Genomic DNA, 21,095 nt, shown 5'->3' with positions numbered 1-21,095 from the left:
GATATAAGTAAAGCTGATGAAAGGGATGGAAGGGAAGAGATCCATTAAGTCCAAAATGTCCACTCCCTCTCCAGAATGAGCAAAAACCTAGCACAGGCCACACTAACACACCAACTCTGACCCCTAGAGGAATCGTGTGTAGAAACCCTCCAAAGAGTCGAGAATCCTTGCATTCAATACATCGCCTTATCATGTCATTGAGACGTCTCAAAGCGCTTCACAAAATATATTGGAAAGTGGATTGACTTAAGTATTTTGTGAATGAAACGCGGCAGCACAGCGGTGTCCCACAGACAGCCGTGGATCGAGTGACCAAATTTTTTTGGGGGGAGTGATTATCCCAGGAAAGCAATCCGCCATTCGACTAACAACTGGGTTCCTATTTACTTGCTGGGTAAACAGAGATGCGTGGAGTGCGGAAACTTGCCTTAGGTTTTGCCCCGCCCGGGAATCGAACCCGGGTCCTCTCGCTTTCGAGACGAGTGCACTATATAGAATATTCATTCATTCATCCACACGTGTCCATTATTCAATCCAGGCTCCCTTCTTCTCTCCATTCACTGTCCCCCCACATCCTCCATTGCTGATCTCAGCCAGATGCTTATTCAGCTCAACCAAAGCCAAAGGATGTTGAAATTATTGCTTCCTTTTAAGTGAGCTAACAGAGAGTTTCCTCTTTGAAGTGGTACTGATGGTGAAGCTCCCTCTATTATAAGGATTCTTGCGTTCATCCCCTTTGATCTTGACTGCACAATACCATAGCTAAGCAACAAATAGTGGGGAAAGAACAAGAACCAGCCTCCTTTTGTTAATGAAGGTGGCCACACTAAGGGTGTGTCACTGGGATGCCCTGTGTGTTTTGCAGAAGACCACTACAGAGTTTGCCCTCAAAATACAGTCACGACACTTTACAGTATATGCAGTGAAGCGTTTTGAGACGTCTTGAAGACGTGATAAGACTCTATATCAAATGCAAGGATTATTAAATAGTAGTAGTAGTTACTAGAGTTCAGGGTGTCAAGATGAAAATGGAATGGTCGCTGAAAAGGGAAAATTAAGTGCAATTATGGTACATAAGTTGTAAGATAATCTACATATTAAGCTAAATTTCAAAAATCTCCCAATCATGTCTGCTCCAAAGGACAGCGACACCAACATTTCAAACCTCCCCCCAGCACTGTATTGGAGTGTCGGCCCAGACTGTCAGTTCAAACCCACAAGCTTTTGACTCAGAGGTGAGAGTGGTACAAACTGGGCCAGGCTGACAAAAGTAACTGGATTCCAGCAGTGGAACAGCGTGTGAGGTCTCCGTGTTGAGTTATCAGGAGTGACGAGTTAGGAATACGTATAAATGCATCCACAAATGTGGCCGGGATATTGACAGCGTGATGACTTAAGTGACAGCGAGTTATGAGGAGTTTACTGCAAATACATTCATCAGTCGTTCACACTTTTTTAATATATATAATGTATATATACAAAAAAGCATCATTTGAATATTCTTCCAAATAGGATTCCCCCCACCCCCCCCACAACTCCATCTTCTCCCCCGCACCCTTGCCTCCTCCTTCACCCCCCCAACCCCCCCCTCCCCACCCCCACTCCTGTAAATGGCAACTTTTACCATCTCCTGCCTGAAAGATTATCCGGCTCATTTTGAAAAATGTGTAATCCTTTTGCTGACATTTCTGAAATTAAAAACAGAGAGAGATCAATCTCACAGACATGGTTCCCAGTCGGAATTTGCAGGTGAATCTGCGGCTGACTGCATCCGAATTCTGTCCATCCGTGGGAGTCGACAGGGCGAGCGGGGGTGATGGTGGAGTGGGGGACGGGGAGGGGGGGGCAGTAGGGTGAGGTTCCGAGGGCCGGAGGGAGTGGGGGGTGGAATAGGATAAGGAGGGGTTCTGTCTCTTTAGGACTACAGCTTATCAATTTTGTCCAATCTTGAAAACGAAGATCCTGTTTTATTTTGAGCCTTCTTGGCATTTTTCCTGCAGAGAAGAAAAAATAAAAATAAAATTTCTATACATGATGCTTTTTTATATATATATACACATATATGTACACAACAACAACACAATTGCATTTATAGAACGCCTTTCACGTCGGGAGGACGTCCCAAAGCGCCGAACGGTCAAGTGTCGGGGCCCGAGCATGGGGTAGGGGAGGTGGTGTAGGGGTGAGGGAAGGCAGAGAGGTGGGAGGGTGATCAAAGGCACGGTCAAAGAGAAGGGTCTTGAGACCAGCCTTGAAGGAGGCAAAGGAGGAAGCGAGGCGAAGGGACCGTGGGATAGAGTATAATAATAATAATGATAATCCTTGCATTTAATATAGCGCCTTATCGCGTCTTCGAGACGTCTCAAAGCGTTTCACAGAATACACTGTACAGTGAATTGGCTGTATGTTTTGCTGGTGAAAGCAACATTATATGCAGTATATGCAATACTGTACTAAATGCTATATAATAATAGCATTTAATTGCAACATTTCTATATTGTTAAAGATGGTACAGCATTGTTGGAATAGAGAAGGGGATTTCTGTCTCCCGCTGTCCTGGCTAACATTCCCCCAAATAAAACCGTTCACTCACCTCACAATTGTTTCAGTGAAACTCTGAAACACACTGGGACCGCAAGTGTTATTTACCAGTAAAATCTCCTTAAAGTAACTTGGGCCCTACTCTCTTGTGGAGTCCCATAGCACAATGGTTAGAGCACTCGCATCGAAAGCGAGAGAACCTGGGTTCGATTCCTGGGCAGAGCGAAACCTTAGGCAAGTTTCCTTACTCCACAAGCCTCTGTTTAGCTAGCAGCATGTAAGAACTTGGTTGATAGTCAATTGGCGGATCGCTTTTCTGGCTGTAATAATCCATAAGACCATAAGACGTAGGAGCAGGAGTAGGTCATTCAGCCCCTCGAGCCTGCTCCGCCATTTAATAAGATCATGGCTGATCTCCTAACCTAATCCCATTTACCCGCACTATCCCCATATCCCTCAATCCTTTAGAATCCTTTAGAATCCCTTCAAAAATAAATAAATAATAATGATTTGGTCACTCAATCCACGGCTGTTTGTGGGGACGCTGCTGGAGAGTGACCGAAGGCACGGTCGAAGAGGAGGATCTTGAGACGGGTCTTGAAGGAGGAGGAAATGATTGAAAGCATAAGGCAAGGAGTGTCTGCAGCCGCAAATTACTCGAAGGGTTGGAGTGTCATTCATGAATCATTGGGGATGTCTCGAGCGGAGTCATCTGTTGTCTCCGTGTGATGAATTAGCAACATTTCGCCGACACTGCGAACGCACAAGTGCTACCAGCTCCTAAACGTTCGGCACAATAACAAGCAGCATGTTTTATTCATCTGGTATCGATTGATCCAATACACAAGGGCATTACTTCAGCCCAAGCGAAACGAGCGTGAGTTACTTTTCAACGTAACGCTGTCCAGATATGACATGAAAGTGCCACGTACTAATCCAGTTCCATCCAGCGCCACTTAACCTTGGTCGATTTCCCTGCTCCCGGTATTGTGACATTGTTCACGAAATAATCACCTTGCAATTTATTCAGCGTCCGTAACACTGAAGTGCCCTAGTGTGCTTTCGCAGGGGATCGCAGCTGTCAAGCTCGGTGAAGTTACCGACAAATTTGCAGTTGCATTTATTTTATAGGCGAAAACGCAGCAGCCAATTTGCGCCGGGTAAATGTCCCGCAAACAGCCGTGAAAATGAATGACCAATTTATCTGGAGGACTTCCGATAGTGGAGCGGAGGGGACAAAGGGGAGGGGATGTGCAGTGATATGTACATAACACCCGAATATACATTGTAGAGTCAGAACCAGCTATAACGCAGGTGGTTCCGTCAAATTCAGGTTCTAATGGGACACGCTATGAAAATAGCTACTGGTGAAGACTTCCTGATCATCAGGTCACCCCCGACGTCACTTCCTACATACGCAGGAAGCTGAACAGTCAGCACAGGAGGATGGAGGGAAAGTGCCCTTCCCGTGTACTTGGTCTACCGTGCGAACACACAATAAACAGACCCAGTTGTGTGGTGGGAAGGCGAAAATATTTCTTCTCACCTCCAACCCTGTTTGTCAAAATTAAATTAAATTTTAGCTATTAATCGGATAAATAACTTTCTCCCATATCTCACTGACCTTTTCACCTTCTTTTCATTCAACCACAAGAGGATCCCGATCAGGGCCAGGCAGAACAAGGACACCACAGTCCCCACTATAATGCCCACAATGTTATCTGCGAAAATAAAGAAAATTCACAGGAAAAAGGCTTAGCTTTTATTGGCTGGATTGGTTTCCTTCCATTCATCCATCTCCTTCCCCTTCACCCGTAACCATTGTCTGACAAACAAAAGCACCGGTCGACAAAAAACCCCACAAGGATTATGATTCAAAAGGGATGGTTTTGATGGAACAATGGCCCGTTTACATCAAACACTCTGAAAAGACTGATCAACCATTGCCATGCCGGTATTACTGCCGTGCCTTTATCAGTACCATGCCGTTATCACATAAATCCCATTTGCCTGCAACGCACAGTCACTACACTTCACAGTGAATCCAGTGAAGCGCTTTGAGATATCTTTGACAATGTCACGAAGCGACGTATGTGCAAGGACTATTATCATTACAGAACCCTTATCTATACCATGCCAATATCTATACCATGCCGGTATTTATGCTATGTCAGTAGCTATACCATGTCAGCATCTATACCTTGCCAGTATCTATACCATGTCCAATATCCACACCATGCCATATATATATCATGCCATAGATGTATCATGCCAATAGCTATATAACATGCCATATATATACCATGCCAATAGTTATACCATGCCATATATATATCATGTCAATATCTATACCATGCCAGTATCTATAACATGCCAATAGCTATACCATGCTATATATGTGTATCTAGACCATGCCAATATCTATTCCAAGCCCATATCTTTACCATGCCAGTATCGTCGCTGTGCTGGTATCATTGCCTAAACATAGTACACGTTTTGAACTTCTTGTGTACCAGGATTCAAGATGAAAGCGATCTGTATAGATGTGAAAAAAAATGTCTTTCCCCTCAGTCTTCAGCTGACTGGCAGCGTTTCTGAACCTCTGACAATCCCAGCGATATTTTCTCTCTAATCCTCCCAGTTCGTAACATCTGTGCATCGAGCTTTATGTTATGTAACTGCTGCAGAGCTCATTTTGGTGACGTCAGGTAAGCAGGTGTCAGATTGTCAGACGTCTGACATCCAGACAGAGACGTGGGGTGACAATATGATAGGGGATAGGTCGAGTGAGAGGCACTCTGCTTGGAAACATAGTTAGCCCAAAATGAGGGCACAGTTCTATTTCATAGCCAAAGAGGAAGGTCTTCAGTCATGATGTAAAAGGGAAGGAGGGGAAAGACATGGATTTAGGAAGGGAGTTCTGAAGCTTTGGGGCGCGGTAGCTGAAGGAGCGGGCATCGATGGTGGAGTGGAGGGGACAAGGGACAAGCTGGAGGTCGGAGCCAGCCGAGCGGAGGCAACGGGTAGTGCAATGGGGAGATAAGAAGGAAGGCAGGAAGGTAAAGTACTGAGATTGAGATCTTTTTGCCTCTGACTCCGAAACTCCGCAGGAGAGTGGCTTGCGCAGTTCACGTTCCTGATTAAAATTCATCGACATACCTGCACCAGCAGTCTCAATGCCTCTAATCATAAAGCACGCACGGAAGTCAAGCATATCGATTTATTACGCAGACTTTTGGGATGTGTGGTCTACAATTCAGAAATGGCTGAACACAAACACCAGACTGTTCAATTCAAAGCAAATGTGTCTTGGGCTGAAAAAAGTACGTCACAAAAGTGGGTAACCTGCACATGCTGGAGGGGGAATGAGAAATGGGGGTGGGCAGGTGGGGGCGAAATCCCTCAACAAACACAGCTTGTAATAATTCTAAGGAAATACCTGTCTCTTCCTCTCCAACTAACCCGGGAAAACATGAATGGGCTTTGAATAAATAACAGCAACAACAACAACTTGCATTTTATCTAGCGACCTTCACACGGGGTAGCGTCCCGGAACCCTCGATGAAATAAATAATAAAGAAATAAAAGTGAGCGAATTCATCAAAATGAATAAATAGGGCAAAGAAAACACATCTAAGGTGGCTAAGAGCAAGGGATCCAGATCTGAAACACCCACAGCATCCCTACAAATTAACAAGGCGTCAAGCACAAGCATTAACTCTAAAGTGATCCTCTGTGTGCGTGTGTGGGTGTGGGTGGGTGTGTGTACGTGTGTGTGGGTGTGTATGTGTCTGTGTGTGTGTGTATGTGTGTGGGTGTATATATGCGTATGTGTGTTTGTGTGTGTGTGCCATTTACAACACAGCTACAATTAGGATATGGATATACTTCAAGATTATGCATATCCTGGAGTCCGCAAGGCTTGGCCAACCCGTGCCTAATACTTTCCGGAATTAGGTAAGCAGGATGCATCCCTCCAAAGGAGAGAGAGAGAGAGAGAGAGCGCATTCCATTCGAACAATCTATCTCTGGGATTCCCATGTGGAGGTGGGATGCATGGAATTCTCAGTTTGGTTTGGAGACTCTTAAGCAACGGTGATGGGTTTCCATGTGTGGCAAGCACCCAGCTGACCCCCCCCCCCCCCCAAAAAAAAAATTATGAACGACTAACAGCTGATACAGAAGAAAAATAAATAAAAAGGGTTTATTACAAACCCTCTTCCCCTATGGATGGGTTTCTCACTTAGACACATGAGGTTCCGGCGACACAAAGAAGATAATTTCGTCTTGTAGCCAGTTGTACCTAATTTAATGCCTCCCCCGCCCCCCCCCCCCCCCCCCCCCACCGAAAAAAAAACATCAAAGACTGAACAGGTCATGTCCCGGGCAGAAACAGGTCAAGGTTTAGGCTTGTGGCATTTTGGTGTGGCTTAAAATATGTTCCTAGAGTTGACATTCAACAAATTAGAGGGCAACTTAAGTCGCTTCAATTTCCTAAACGTTTGCTGAAAGCCAGGAGTCTCTGAAAGAGAGGGGAACAAAGTGGTTTCAGCCTTTTGATTTACAAAAGGACAATACGTAGAAAAGCCGGCATAGACACAAAATACAGTTAGAAATAAACATAGAACAAGGAAAGGAAAACGTGAGACAAGGTGAGAATGAGACGCTTGGGTGAGAGGGATTACTTAAACTCATTCTTTTTTATTTTCTCTTTCTCTCATGTGCCATGCAAACAAGAGGACCCAGGTTCAAGCCCCACTTCAGGAATTTGAGCTCACTTTCTAGGTTGACATTCAATTGACGCTCAACTGGAGGAGTGCTGCATTGTGCTACCGATGAGATATTAAACCAAGCTCCTTTCTATCTGCGCCTGTTCATGTGGACATCAAAGGTGCCGTGGCACCATTTCAAAAGAGAAGGGAGTTTCTCTCTCCCAGCGTCCTGGCCAACAAACAGCCCCCCCACCCCCCCCCCCTCCATTAAAATTGGGCATTCAGTTCACTGGCTGGTTTAAGATATCGATGTGCATACAATTAGCTGCTGCCTTTGCCTGCAATACACACAGTCACTCAGTATAAGTCATTATTATGCAGTAGTGTTGCTGACATTTGTACGTTTTAAAAAGAAAACATATTTATTTTGCTCGGTTACACTTCATTAACGGGTTCAATAATAGACACTCCTGACATTTGAGCACCTTTACTTTTTCATACAATATTGATGCAGGTTGCAGCAACATAGGGCGTGAGCTGGAAGCTCAACAATCAGAATCAGCCGGTTTCATTGACAATCTCCAGAAAGCCAAGGAAGACTTCAGGCTGTGAGTCAAAGAGTAAAAAGAAATAGCTCTCACGCAATAGCTGTGGCTAACAATTTGACAGAAACCCAATTCATCTCGTAGGATCCTTGGGGTATCTGCAAGTTCTGTACGACTAAAAGCACGGTAGAGAAAGTTACCTGTAACTCAGCCGGAACCCAAATGCTCTCAGGTAAACATCTAACTAATTTCACTTAAGCAAAACAAACAAAATCACTGTGATCCTTTGAGTTACTGACCCACTGGGGTGAAAGTTGGCTGCTGATAATAAGACAATAAGGATCACAAGAGCAGTGTGAATGAAGAAGACCCTTTGGCCCATCTGATCTCATTCCTCCAGCACACCAGCCCGACCCTACCCCACATCACAGCATAAAGTTGCTTGGTAAATGAGTCCCAATGTTCTGACCTCAACCACACTTCCTGGTAACCCTGTACCGGTCCATTTCATTACCAACCACCAAATGCGTTTCATTATTCAAAGAGTCCTTTGAATATACAATATACCAGAACGCTCTGGTCTTCTTTATCCTGACAGTCTCTCAAGCTGTTTCGGATGCTTTGAAACCCTTTGCTCTGAAGTTGGTTTGAAGCCAAGCCAAGGCAACCCCTGTGGGTGAGCAATTTCAATCAGTGCAGTTTGTGAAAGTGGAGATTTCAGGTTGGGGCGGGTGGGGGAGGGGGTTGGCGGGTTGTGAAACAACGTGTTTGACGTGAGCATCGATGACAGTGAATTGGCAGAAGTCACTCTCTCGCTCTCTCTCAACTCCTAGTGTCCAGTCTCAGAGCATCACTGATGGATGCACGGCATTAAAGGGCACCGCATGGGTTTAGTGACAACGGTTGACGAGTTTTCTTTCTTCTAGAAATAAGTAGGGACCGAGTGAATCTTACACAAAAAATCAACAAGGTGTAAGAGATATGTTTTAAGGGAGGGGGTGATTTAAACCTTAGGCAAGCTTTCCTTACTCCACATGTTTCTGTTGAGTCCTGTAGCTCAGTGGTTAGTGCACTCGCCTCGCAAGCGAGAGGACCTGGGTTCGATTCCCAGGCAGGGCCAAACGTTGGGCAAGTTTCCTTACTCCACACGCCTCTATTCACCTAGCAGCAAGTAGGAACCCGGTTGTTGGATGATTGGCGGATCACTTTTCCGGGGAGTCAATCAATATCCACAGCTGTTTGTGGGACACTGAAATCGGCTGCCAGGTTTTGCCCATAAAATACACCATCATTACATTTTACAATATATGCTGTGAAGTGCTTTGAGACGTCTCAACGACATGATAAGGCGCTATATTAAATGCAAGGATTATTATTAAAGATAGTTGGAGAGGAAGATGAGATGAGACGGAAGGGTAGAGGGACGGAGCTGCACAGGTTAATGGCAATCTTTTACTTTGAGAAATGTGTTGCTCGCTTTGGTTAAAATAAAAAAAAACGGGCATTCAAAGGGATATTTTGTGAGTTCAAGCAATTTTATATGTAGCTCCAGATGTCAGCGATATTGAAAAATGGAAGCTTAAGTGCTTTTTGTGACAAGAAATTGCTGAACAGGTTTCCGACTTGTTTTTAGTGCATCAGTAAATCTGCTCGGTCTTGGCGGAAATTTAGAGCGGAGAGTTCNAAAAAAGCTTTGAGGTCAGGTAGCGTGGAAGATTTTTTCCCGCAGTTATATAATAATAAGAATCCTCTCATTTGATATAGAGCCTTTTTCTCAAAGCGCTTCACAGGATTCATTGTGCATTTTAATAATAATAATAATCCTTGCCTTTAATGTAGCACCTTATAATAATAATAATAATAATAATAATCCTTGCCTTTAATGTAGCACCTTATCACGTCGTTGAGACATCTCAAAGCGCTTCATAGAATATGGAGTGGATTGACTGTGTATTTTGTGAGCGAAACGTGGCAGCCAATTGCGCACAGCAGTGTCCAGCAAACCATCGTGGATTGAGAGACCACATTTTTTTTCGAGGGATTATTACCACCAATCAACAAACAACCAGGTTCCTTTATACTGCTAGGTAAACAGAGGCGTGTGGAATAAGGAAAGTTGCCCAAGGTTTCTCCCTGCCCGGGAATCGAACCAGAATCCTCTCGCTTGCGACTCGAGGGCACGAACCACTAAGCCACAAACCAAATTTGTAGGCGAACCAATTTGCGCACAGCAACATCCCACAAACTGCCGTGAAGTGATTGAACAATTTTATCTGGGGGGAATACTATCTAGGACATCTGGAGGAACTCTTTTGGTAGGAAGATAGGGGAGAAGGGGACATGGGGAGGGGAAATAAGGTATATCAGATGCCGACCTGTTTCAAAGCACTTTACAGGATATATTGTGAAATGGAGGGACTGTAATAATAATAATAATAATCCTTGCATTTATTATGGCGCCTCATCACGTCGTTGAGACATCTCAAAGCGCTTTACAGAATGCATTATAAAGTGAATTGACTGTATATTTTGCAGGCAAAACATGGTAACCAATTGTGCACAGCAATCAGGGGCAGGTTTTTCCCTCCCTAACTAACTGGGTGACAATTTCATCTTTCCACCCCTCTGGTCCAATTTACCCCCCCCCCCCTCTCTCTCTCTGTGCCTTAAAGATGCAGATCTGCCCCAGTTCAGATCAGTGAACTCAGTTAAAAATGAGGGCTCAAACCCAGATCCTTGCTAGACTCCGTGGCTCAGTACCAAGCTGTAGAACACATTGAATTAAAGGCCATTAGTGCGTATCTAATGCAGTATGCCTCCAATAGCGTGCTATATGACACTTTGGTATTCATTCTATAGCCTTTGGGAGATTGACTGTGTTTTGTGTTGAGTCTATTGTTGGCTTTCTCCGTAGCTCTCTGCATAGCACGCTGATGTTTCATTTCATGCTGTTAGGGGAATGCAATTTATTCCACTTTTACGATGCAAGGGCATCTTATTTGGTCCTATATTTAAAACGGCAAAGCCTTTCACGTCCTCCGAGAGACTGACACACGCGATCAAATATATTAGCCTCGGCTCTGCTACACATCTCAAAACCCAACTAGGTTCAGGAGTTTGCGGTCAATTGATCAGAGTGGGGGGGGTGGTGGGGGGGGGGTTTGGGGGGGTGGCATTGACAATGTACATGCAAGTCAACAATAACAGCTTACATTTATACGCACCTTTCACGTTAGACGGACTTCCCAAGGCGCTGGACAGTTAAGGGTTTGCACCCGGGCTTGCGGTTGGAATCAAGAGAGGTGGAAGGTAGGGGAGGGTGTGGGTGTGGGAGTGTAGCCGAGGCTACGCGCGAAGAGGAAGGTCTTGAGACGGGCCTTGAAGGAGGCGAGGGAGGGAGGGGGCGAGGTGGTGGGAGTTCCAGAGGATGGGGGCGGGCAGGAAAACTGAAGGTCCTTCCAGCCCCTACAAAACACAATTCATTCCTGATCTTCCCCATGGGCCTGTGCGTTTCTGTGTCTTTGGATCTGAGGATGGAGCTTACCTGCTACACAGAAGGTTTGCTTGCCAGACCACTGCCCATCTGCCTGACAGGTGCGATGGGCCGATCCTGCTAGTATATAGTTGGCTTTACAAGTAAAATTCACCGTCGCTCCTGCCAAGTAGAAGATTCCTTCTTTTTTCCGTTCTTCGGCTCTTCAACAAATCCACAGGCAATCACTGGGAGAGGAGAGAAAGAGATATAGAGAGAAAGAGACAGTGAAGGAGGCAAGGAATAAATGTATCAGAAAAAGGGTGGTCAGTGATGTGATTCGATAACACCTTTTAAGTGAGAAGTAGATAATTATTTGGGGAGGACAACTTTGCAGGGCTATGGAGAGAGAGCGGGGGAGTGGGATTGATTTGGATAGCTCTTTTCAAAGAGCTGGCACAGACACGATGGACCGAATGGCCTCCTTCTGTGCTGTATAATTCTACGATCCCTTGGCGGGTCAATTGCAAAGAAAACTAATCCCTTCAAGCAATCGAAATAATTTGGTCACTCAATCCACCAATGTTTGTGGGGACGCTGCTGTGCGCAATTGGCTGCCGCATTTCGCCCACAAAATATACAGTCAATTCACTTTACAGTGTATTCCATGAAGCGCTTTGAGACGTCTCGAAGATATGATAAGGCGCTAATTCAAACACAAGGATTACTATTATGGTACCTTGTTCGAGGCTTCCGACCAGCTTATTGTAGTTCTCGTGGAAGAATTTTGTCGCATTCCCCACTTGGAAATTCCCGGTGACGAGCGTGTCGAACTTACAGAATGCGTCTCCCTGACACAGTTCGACCGTTTTAGAGTGAAGAGAGTCGTTCTCGCTCGCTCTCCCAGGAGTGAAGACGGGAGAAAAGTCGGGGTCGTGCTTGGGAGCGTGGTAATAGTTGTCCAACAAGAACTCACTGTCGTACGTAAAGAGAGAGGTTTCATTTTCGATCGCCCCTAAGAAAGAACAAGGTATAAAATAAGTCACGGCAGGCACCATCCATACCAGAAGGTTATGGTTCCAAACCGAAACACGATGGGACTTTGAGCTCAGAGGCTACGCTATCCGCCCTTCACTCCTCATGATCCCAACCACCAGCTCAGGTGCGGATCCCTGACAATCCAGTGCTTTGGGACGTCCTCCTGATGTGAAAAGCACTGTACAGATGTAATTTGTTGCTGTTGTTGACGCTCCAATACAGCACTGTGGGTAGGGCTGCATTGTGACTGTCCTTTGGATGAGGTGTTGAAGATCCCATGGCCCAATTCAAAAAGCGGAGGCAGTTTCTACCCCTATGTCCAGGCCAACAATCCCAAGGACAGAATCGATCACTCACTTCACGGCTGTCGGTGAGGGACATCGCTGTGTGAGAATCGGCTGCCTTTGGCCTAAGAAATACACCCCCAATTGATTTCCCCTGTAACAGAGCTGTGCTACAGCTGTTGATGTGATTCATGCCACAAACTGTGCGCGAGTTTTACTGTATTACAAGTGTCGACAAGAGTTCACATTAACCGGGGAACGTGCTACTCACAGCTGCCGCCCATCTCGTACAGCTGCTCTGGGCTGGCGTCACCCGGCAGAAGGCTGCCGTTCCTGATCCCCAAGTCATCGTCAGGATCGCCGTTCATTACCCCAAAGAGCCCCTCGGTCTGGTTGGTGAATTCCTCTGGTAACAGCACTACGATGCCCAGGATAGCGCCTCTTCCCTTCACCTCCACTCCAGCCCCAGAGGAAAACATGACGGTAACATCCAGGGGGGAGCCCTTGTACACAAACACACCTGGGACAAGGAGTGCAGTGAAGGCAACACAGCGTTAGAACACATAGCGTCGGTCGTTCACTCTGCCACTGTTTCTGGGACGCTGCTGTGCGCAACTGGCTGCCGCGTTTCGCCCACCAAATACGCAGTCACTCCACTTTACAGTATATCCTGCGAAGCGCTTTGAGACATCTCAACGACGTGATAAGGCCCTATATATCAAATGCAAGGATGATTATAATTATTATTATTAGCGCAGTAACTGTTCAGGTCATGGTTATTACTCGTTCATAACAGTTTTAGTCCCAAAGTTTCTTCTCAAAAAAAACTTTGACTTCTTTTCTCTGAACAAACAAAGACTTGCTTGGATCAGACAGCCTCCTACTCTCAACTGTATCATCCACATCAATGTTTGATGTGGGTTTTGCTGTAACAGTTTGTAATTTTATCTCCTTGTTATTACTCCTTGCCCCACCCCCTCCCCCTCTCTCTACTATCACCTCTCCCCACCCCCCTCCCACCTCAAGTTTAGAAGGTTTGCGGGGTGATCTAATGCAGGTGTTTTAAAATGATAAAGGGATTCGATGGGGCCGATACAGAGAAACTATTTCCTCTGATGGGAGGAATCCTCAACAAGTGGGCGTAATCTTAACGAGTTGAGCTAGGCCATTTAGGAGTGAAATTAGGAAGCACTTTCGTCGCACAAATGGTAGTGAAAATCTGGAACTTTCTCCCCCAAAAGTCTGTGGATTATGGCTGGATCCATTCACATTTTCAAGACTGAGGTGGACAGATGTTTGTTAGGTCAGGCTATCAAGGGACTTGGAGCAATAGGCGGGTAAATGGAGTCGAGGTATAGATCAGCCATGATCTAATAGGATGACTGAACGGGCTTGAAGGGCTTAATGATCCTATGTTCCTAAGACACTTGCGAACCTATTGGTGGAGCTGGAGGCAAGTGTTAGAGATACAACCCATTAGGGCTATCAGCCCAGTGCTGCCAAGATTATTAGATCAATCAAACATTGAGAAGGCTATCTGTGGAAAGAAGATGGCCAGGGTTGATCAGTGGAGATTTTAATTGATTGTCTCTTGGGGTGGGGTCGAGGAGCAGTTATGGAGACCTTTTACGCAGAAGATGGTGAGGACTGCCCGGAGACAAGTTTTGTGTAGAGTGCGGAAGGAGCGGAGGGGAGCTTGATGGGTCTTTTAACCTTCTCTGGTTGGGCGCTTTTACCTTCTTAATAAAAATACATCGACTGTTTCGCTTCGCGAGCCGAACTCACCACTGAGATCCATCCACTTCTGTTCGGCGAAGGAGAGGACTCCCTGGTTGAGCAGCACCTCTAAGCTGTCACTCTGGGAGTCATTGGAAACGCGGACTTCGATCACGTCGGAGTCGCCTTCCTGCATTGCGACCGCAGTGAATCTGGTCGCATTAACGTCCTCCCCTAACGAGAGACATTGAGGTCTGATCACACTGGTGTGGTGTGAGTCCATTCAATGACTCCACTTCATTCCATTCTCCTCTGCAGGACTCCAACCTCACAACGCTCACAACAACAACTTGCATTCATGTAGCGTCCCTCACGCAGGGTAGCGTCCCAGAACGCTTGACAGTGACAGAGGGGGGGTGGGAGTGATCATCCCACTTGCCTACCAATCCCTTCACGCCCTGGCACCTTCCTACCTTTCTGACTTCCTCGCTCCCCCCTCCACTACCCGCTCGGATGGCTCCGACCTCCTGCTTTACCCTCGTCCCTTCCATTAGATCATCGGTGGCCATGCTTTGAGCCACTAGGCCCCAAAGCTTTGGAATACTCTTCTTCAATCCCTCCGCCTCGCCCCAACCATCCCCATCTTCAAGTCCCACCTGAAAACCTTCCTCTTCGACCGTGTCTGCGGTCAACCACCCTCCCCCCTACCCCCCCATCTTCCCGGCTTGGCATCGTGCTCCACTAACATTAAGTGGCCCGAGACACTGCCCCGTGTGAAGGTCGCTATATAAATGCAAGTTGCTGATGTCCTGCCTACAAAATGACACAGTCACTCCACTCGTGATAAGGCACCGAACCAAATGCGAGGGTTATTATCACTATGGTTGTTCCCGTGAAGGGGGTGGGGGGTGGCGGTCACGAGAACTGACAGATCGCTTTCATGCGCGCGCTTGACCGAGGAGCGCAAGAGCGAGTGAACGCGCGTGAGCGTGCGTGTGGGGGAGGATACGTGCGGTGCGGGCGTGATGTGGTGCAGAACACACGCACGTGTCAATCCTCTCTCCTCCTTATCGCATTCCTCTCCGAGGAATGTAAACACAGGCTCGGATGATGCACGCCCTGTGCACATCGCGAGGTCTTCCACAACAGAACCAGGGTTCTGCTGTATCGCTTCCAATCACTGGTTTGGACCCAGACCAAACACTTGTCTCGTTCGCCTTGACATCTAACTGAACCGGGATGAGGTCGGAGTTTCAGAAGTGGTGGGTGTCGGATTCTGGATCCGTTTCACATTTCTAAGATAGTAGATCAGTTCTCGTGACCAGATCGACTTTCCCATTCTTGTATGTTTCTACCTGCTCGCCAGCACTTCAGCTATGAGCTTGGTGAAGGGGTGGGGAGGCTTATTATAAATGCAAACAACATCCCGACCACCTCCCCTCCCACCCCTCCACCCCATACACACACCCACCCACCCACACACACACCCACCCACCCACCACACACCCCACCCACCCACCCACACACACCCACACACACACAGTTCAGTCAAGTAAAATGTTTCGAGACACCTTCCCCAATGTGAGTTCATGTATAAACGGAATTAACACTTCAAAGCCTTTCTAAGGTCTCGCCCCACCTCTGTGACCTTCTCAAACCTGACAGACCTGCCTGCTCCCCCCTCCACTGGGCAGGCACCGGCCCGCTTCGCGTTCCCCCCCTCCCCCGCCGCGCTGCCCGCTCCACCATCGGAGCCCAGTGACTCAGTGGTTAGAGCACTCGCTTTGCAAGTGAGAGACCTGAGTTCAATCCCCGGCAGAGGGCGAAACCTTGGGCAAGTTTCCTTACTCCACACAGAGCCTAATAATAATCCCTCCAAAACCAAAACAATGATAAATTGGTCATTTTCAATCTACGACTGTTTGTGGGACATTGCTGTGCGCAATTGGCTGCCGCGTTTGCCCACAAATATACAGTCAATTCACTTTACAGTGTGTTCTGTGAAGCGCTTTGGGACGTCCTCCCGACGTGAAAAGCACTATATCAAATGCAAGGATTATTATTATTATTATCGGCGGGCAGGCTTTCAACCTTCCTGCCCCCGCTCTCTGGAACTCCATCCCTGAAGTCCCTTGGCCTCACCCCTTTCCCTCACCTCCTTCAAGCTCCTCCTCAAGAGCTTCCTCTTTGACCACGTCTTCAGCCATCTTTACCCCCCCCCCGCTACCCCCCCCAAACACACCCCCCTTCCCCTCCCCCTAGCCCCTACCCCTCCAGCTCTCACACGCAGCTCGGGTGCAAACTCGGACTGTTCCAGGGCCTTGGAACGTCCTCCTGACATGAAAAACGCTGCTCAAATGTAATTTGGTCTTGTCGTTATTAAATGACCATTGGATGGCGAGGATCTTACCGTTGCTATCCTGGACTAACTCCGTCCTTCCTTGGACTCGTAGCCACTGATCAGTAACATTCACTGCAGCGTTTAGCAGAGTGTATTCCCCTTTGCCATTGAACGTGAAGCTTTTCCCATCAAATGTATAAAGATGTGGGTCTCCAAATGTTGCACCTGACGAAGAGACAAAGACATTTCTTTCTGAAGCGCTCCACATGAGGTTTAGGTGTTCCGCAGCATATTGGTCAAGCGAGAGGACCCGGGTTCGGTCCCCGGGCGGGGCGAAACCTTAGGTAAGTTTTCTCACACTCCACCCCTCTGTTTGCCAGCAGTAAGTAGGAACCCGGTTGTTAGTTGATTGGTGGATCTGGAGGTAATAATCCCGTCAAATAATAATAAATTCGGTTGCTCAATCTGCGACTGTTTATGGGACGCTGCTGAATGTAATTGGCTGCCATGTTTTGCACACAAAATATAGTCAATTCACTTTACAGTAAAACCCCTGCGAATCCCTATGAAATTTCGACAACTGATAAGGCTCTATATCAAATGCAAGGGTTACTGCTGTTTACACAGAATACTTTTGGCTGCATTTCAGACTTGACCTCTGCTGCCCGTACCCATTCTCCACATCATTATCTCATTCAATTAGCTATGTATATAGTCACGCATTGCCTGGTGTGAAAGCTTCATGAATGCATTCACATAGAACTATTCGGTTTATGACTGTTAGCTGCTGACGTTATAAGAAGCAATCACTCTCTCTCTCGTGCTCTCTCTCTCTCTCTCTCTCTCCCTCTCTCTCGCTCTCTCTCTCCCCCTCTCTCTCTCTCGCCCCGTCTCCCCATTTCGGCTGTTGATTTTGACGCAAAGCGCTAAAATAAACTCGTTCGACATTTAAACCCACATTCAAGACACCTCACCAAGATGTCAAATGCTAAGGAGGAAGTGGGAGTGAGTCGCTCCAGTGTTTTGCCAAGATAATAATGACCTTCGGTGCAAAAGTGTTCACTCTGTGATACATTTCCCCCCTCGCAATCACCAGCCTCGTCCCAGGTACAGTGATCCCCTTGCAGGCACGTTGTGGCCAGAACGCACGTACGCTCTTGCGGGGATCTTGAAAGGTATCAAAATATTGCGCATTTCACCCCCAAAGTACACAGTCAATGCATTTTGCAGTATATTCCGCGAAGAGCTTTGAGACGTCTCGAAGACGTGATAAGGCGCTGTATCAAATGCAAGGATTATTATTATTATTTTACTGGTCAACCTTGTCATTCTGACTGGTTCAACCCCAGCGGTGCTTCGAAACATTCCTAATTCCTTGGCGTCTGTTTGGTTTTCAATGTGCCCCTGGAGATAGATACACACATCTATGTGTATCTATGTGTGTGTGTTGGTGTGTTATTTGTATGTGTGTGTATCTGTGTGTGTGTATATGTGTGTGTGTGTGTGTTATTGTGTGTGAATCTGTGTGTGTGTTTGTGTGTGTGTGTGTTATTATGTGTGTGTGTATGTGTTATTGTGTGCGTGTGTATCTGTGTGTGTGTGTATCTGTGTGTGCGTGTGTGTTATTGTGTGTGTGTGTTATTGTGTGTGTATGTTATTGTGTGTGTGTGTGTGTGTGTGTGTTATTGTGTGTGTGTGTTATTGTGTGAGTGTGTCTGTGTGTTATTGTGTGTGTGTGTGTGAGTGTGTGTGTGTGTTACTGTGTGTGTGTATGTGTGTGTGTGTTATTGTGTGTGTGTGTGTGTGTGTTATTGTGTGTGTGTGTGTGTGAGTGTGTGTGTTACACTGTGTGTATATGTGTGTGTGTTACTGTGTGTGTGTATGTGTGTGTGTTATTGTGTGTGTGTGTGTGTGTGTGTGTGTGAGTGTGTGTGTGTGTTATTGTGTGAGTGTGTGTGAGTGTGTGTGTGTGTTATTGTGTGAGTGTGAGTGTGTTATTGTGTGTGTTATTGTGTGTGTGTGCAGCTATGTGTGGTTGGAATTGGAAACCGAACCACAACAAAGGATTTTCATTTGTGTCAGACATCCCGCCCGTCAGATAAACAGTGAAAGATTAACGGATCTCTGAGAGCTTGAGATGACCTTGTAAACACCGTTCTTTTGTTTCCCCCCCCACCTCCACCCCACCACCACCCTCGCCCCCCCCCTCCCCCACACAAAAAAAATAAAAAATTGACATCTTTTCGGGGGTGACAGTTTTTAAACTCTCCGCGAAGTTTCGAAAACGCCTGGCGGAATTACTTATCCTTCGCTGAGAGAAGTGTACAGTATCAGAATTGTAAAACTAACAAGCAGCCACCCATCAGTAATCTAATCGAACGGTTCAGGCGGTTCATACAGAGCGAGGATTCACGACAACAAGACAGCAGCCTAATCCCAGGGCTTTGATGGGTTTTATGTGGAGAAGCACAGTTGCAAGGCAAGCGGTCCGACTGTTTGCAGGGATCTGCTGGTATCGGGGCCTGAGCTTACGATACCCGCCTCTGAACAGTGATCACGGATCACAGCCAGTGAAGCCCTCCTCCCCCCCGTCCCCCCCAACCCGACTCCCTTCCTGGCATCTGCTGTCAGATGTCAGCATCCTCCAGTTGATTGACACTCGCTGTCCTTCACACAGAGGCGACAGAGGGGCTGACTGGGGAGGGATGGGGCAAGATGCGGAGGGAACAGGTGGGGTGGGGGGGGGGGGGGGGAGAGAGCTCCAGAGTTTTGGGGGATGTGGTGGCTGAAAGCGCGGCAGGGCGCGAGGGACAAGCAGGAGGCTGGAAGGTCTTCAGGCGCGAGCTGAAGGCGGGGGAGGATGGGCGAAGGCAGAGGGATCGAGGGAGAGCATTCCAGAGTTTCGGGGAAGGGGTGGGGCGTATTAGAACCGGGAACGATGGACCGGACCACAGAAAACCACCTGCCGTCTTTGGAGCACCTACCAGCTTTGGGAGGCCTGTACGTGCGGCAGTCACTTGAAGGCCGGTGCAAGAAATAGTAGTGGCAGTTGTCAGACCAGAGGCAGCAGTAGTAGAAGGAGATGACGTCGTAGAGCCAGTGCGAGTTTCCGGGGACTCTCGGGGCCTGAGGTAGGGCGGGGAGCCCCAGTCGTGTCCTCGGTCTGGGGTGCTGCCTCCCAGGGAATCTCCCGTTAGGATTTGTCTGCCCTCTGCGTTGTAGCAGCACTGCTGACCCGCTCCATACCGGGGACTGGGGAGGCAAGAGAGGCAGGTAAGTCAGTTGCGATAATATGGTCAATGGGGCAATGGCACGTTTGCTGTTGGCGATGGTTACCATCCTCAGTACTGAGGGGGGTGGGGTGGGGGGGGGTCTCCTGTAGCGCAGTGGTTGGAGCACTGGCCTCGCAAACGAGAGGACACAGGTTCGATTCTCGGTCAGGGTGAAACCTTGGGCAAGTTTCCTTACTCCACCAACGTTTCTGTTTACCTAACAGTAATAATAATGCTTGTATTTGATACGGTGCCTCATCATGTCGTTCAGACGTCTCAAAGCGCTTTACAGAATATACTGTCAAGTGAATTGACTGTGTGTTTTGTGGGTGAAACGCAGAAGCCAACTGTGCACAGCAGCGTCCCACAAACAGTCGTGGATTGAGTGACCTTATTATAATGATTATGATTATTTTGAAGGGTTTATTACCCCCAGAAAGTGATCCGCTAAACGACTAATAACCGGGTTCCTACTTACTACTTGGTAAACATAGGCATGCGGAGTAAGGAAACTTGTCTAAGGGTTCACCCTGCCCGGGAATCGAACCTGGGTCCTCTCGCGTGGCAAGATCTCTATTCAGCACACCACAGGACTCCACAGATTGTGGGTTCAAGCCCCACGTCAGGACGTTGAACCCATAATCTGAGCACTGCAGTGATGGGGGAGGGGAGGGGTTGCGTTGTCGAAGTTCAACCCGTCTGCCTGTTCAGGTGGACGTTAAAGACCCCAAACACTGTACATAAAAAAGAGGGGGTTTCTCCCCGTATCTTGGCCACCAATTCCCCAGTTTTCTTTTTAAAAAAATGGGGATTTACTTCACGACGGCCGGTTTGCAGGCACTTTGCTGTGTGGTACCAGGCTGCCGGGTTCACCCACAAATACGCAGTGACAAATTGCAATTACCTTTGAGATGTCTTGACGTGATATCAATTGCGAGGATTATTATTAGTGTACATTAAGTTCAATTTTTGTAACTGCGCTTTCGAGTTCTACCGCCCACAGGATTGGCAAAGTGCCTTGGGCAGGTTAGTCTATAGGCTACTCCGCAGCCCCCGTCAAACCATCTCTACATCGATTACATTTCGGGACCTATTTGGCGAACAAGGGGAAAGGAATCCTTGTGGGGTGAGATGCCAACACAGGTAAGTTGCTCCACCTGGTGGCTCCGTCATG

The 21,095-nt window shown here is 47.3% G+C and overlaps 1 protein-coding gene across 1 annotated transcript in view; it reads right to left on the bottom strand.

The window, feature by feature from the left end:
• Nucleotides 1–1,870: 1,870 nt before the first annotated feature.
• susd2 (sushi domain containing 2) overlaps nt 1,871–21,095 on the bottom strand; it is a 34,165-nt gene continuing 14,940 nt past the window's right edge. The window contains 10 exon segments of the mRNA XM_007899067.2: nt 1,871–1,994; nt 4,166–4,262; nt 11,343–11,480; nt 11,483–11,518; nt 12,010–12,285; nt 12,864–13,112; nt 14,378–14,542; nt 16,719–16,874; nt 19,634–19,780; nt 19,783–19,901. Coding sequence (XP_007897258.2) covers nt 1,922–1,994; nt 4,166–4,262; nt 11,343–11,480; nt 11,483–11,518; nt 12,010–12,285; nt 12,864–13,112; nt 14,378–14,542; nt 16,719–16,874; nt 19,634–19,780; nt 19,783–19,901 — 1,456 coding nt within the window. The 3' untranslated portion in view covers nt 1,871–1,921.

The sequence above is a fragment of the Callorhinchus milii genome, unplaced genomic scaffold, assembly GCF_018977255.1.
Source record: "Callorhinchus milii isolate IMCB2004 unplaced genomic scaffold, IMCB_Cmil_1.0 Scaffold8, whole genome shotgun sequence".
Taxonomy (NCBI): Eukaryota; Metazoa; Chordata; class Chondrichthyes; order Chimaeriformes; family Callorhinchidae; genus Callorhinchus; species Callorhinchus milii.
This window is presented reverse-complemented; position numbering and strand designations above follow the sequence as displayed.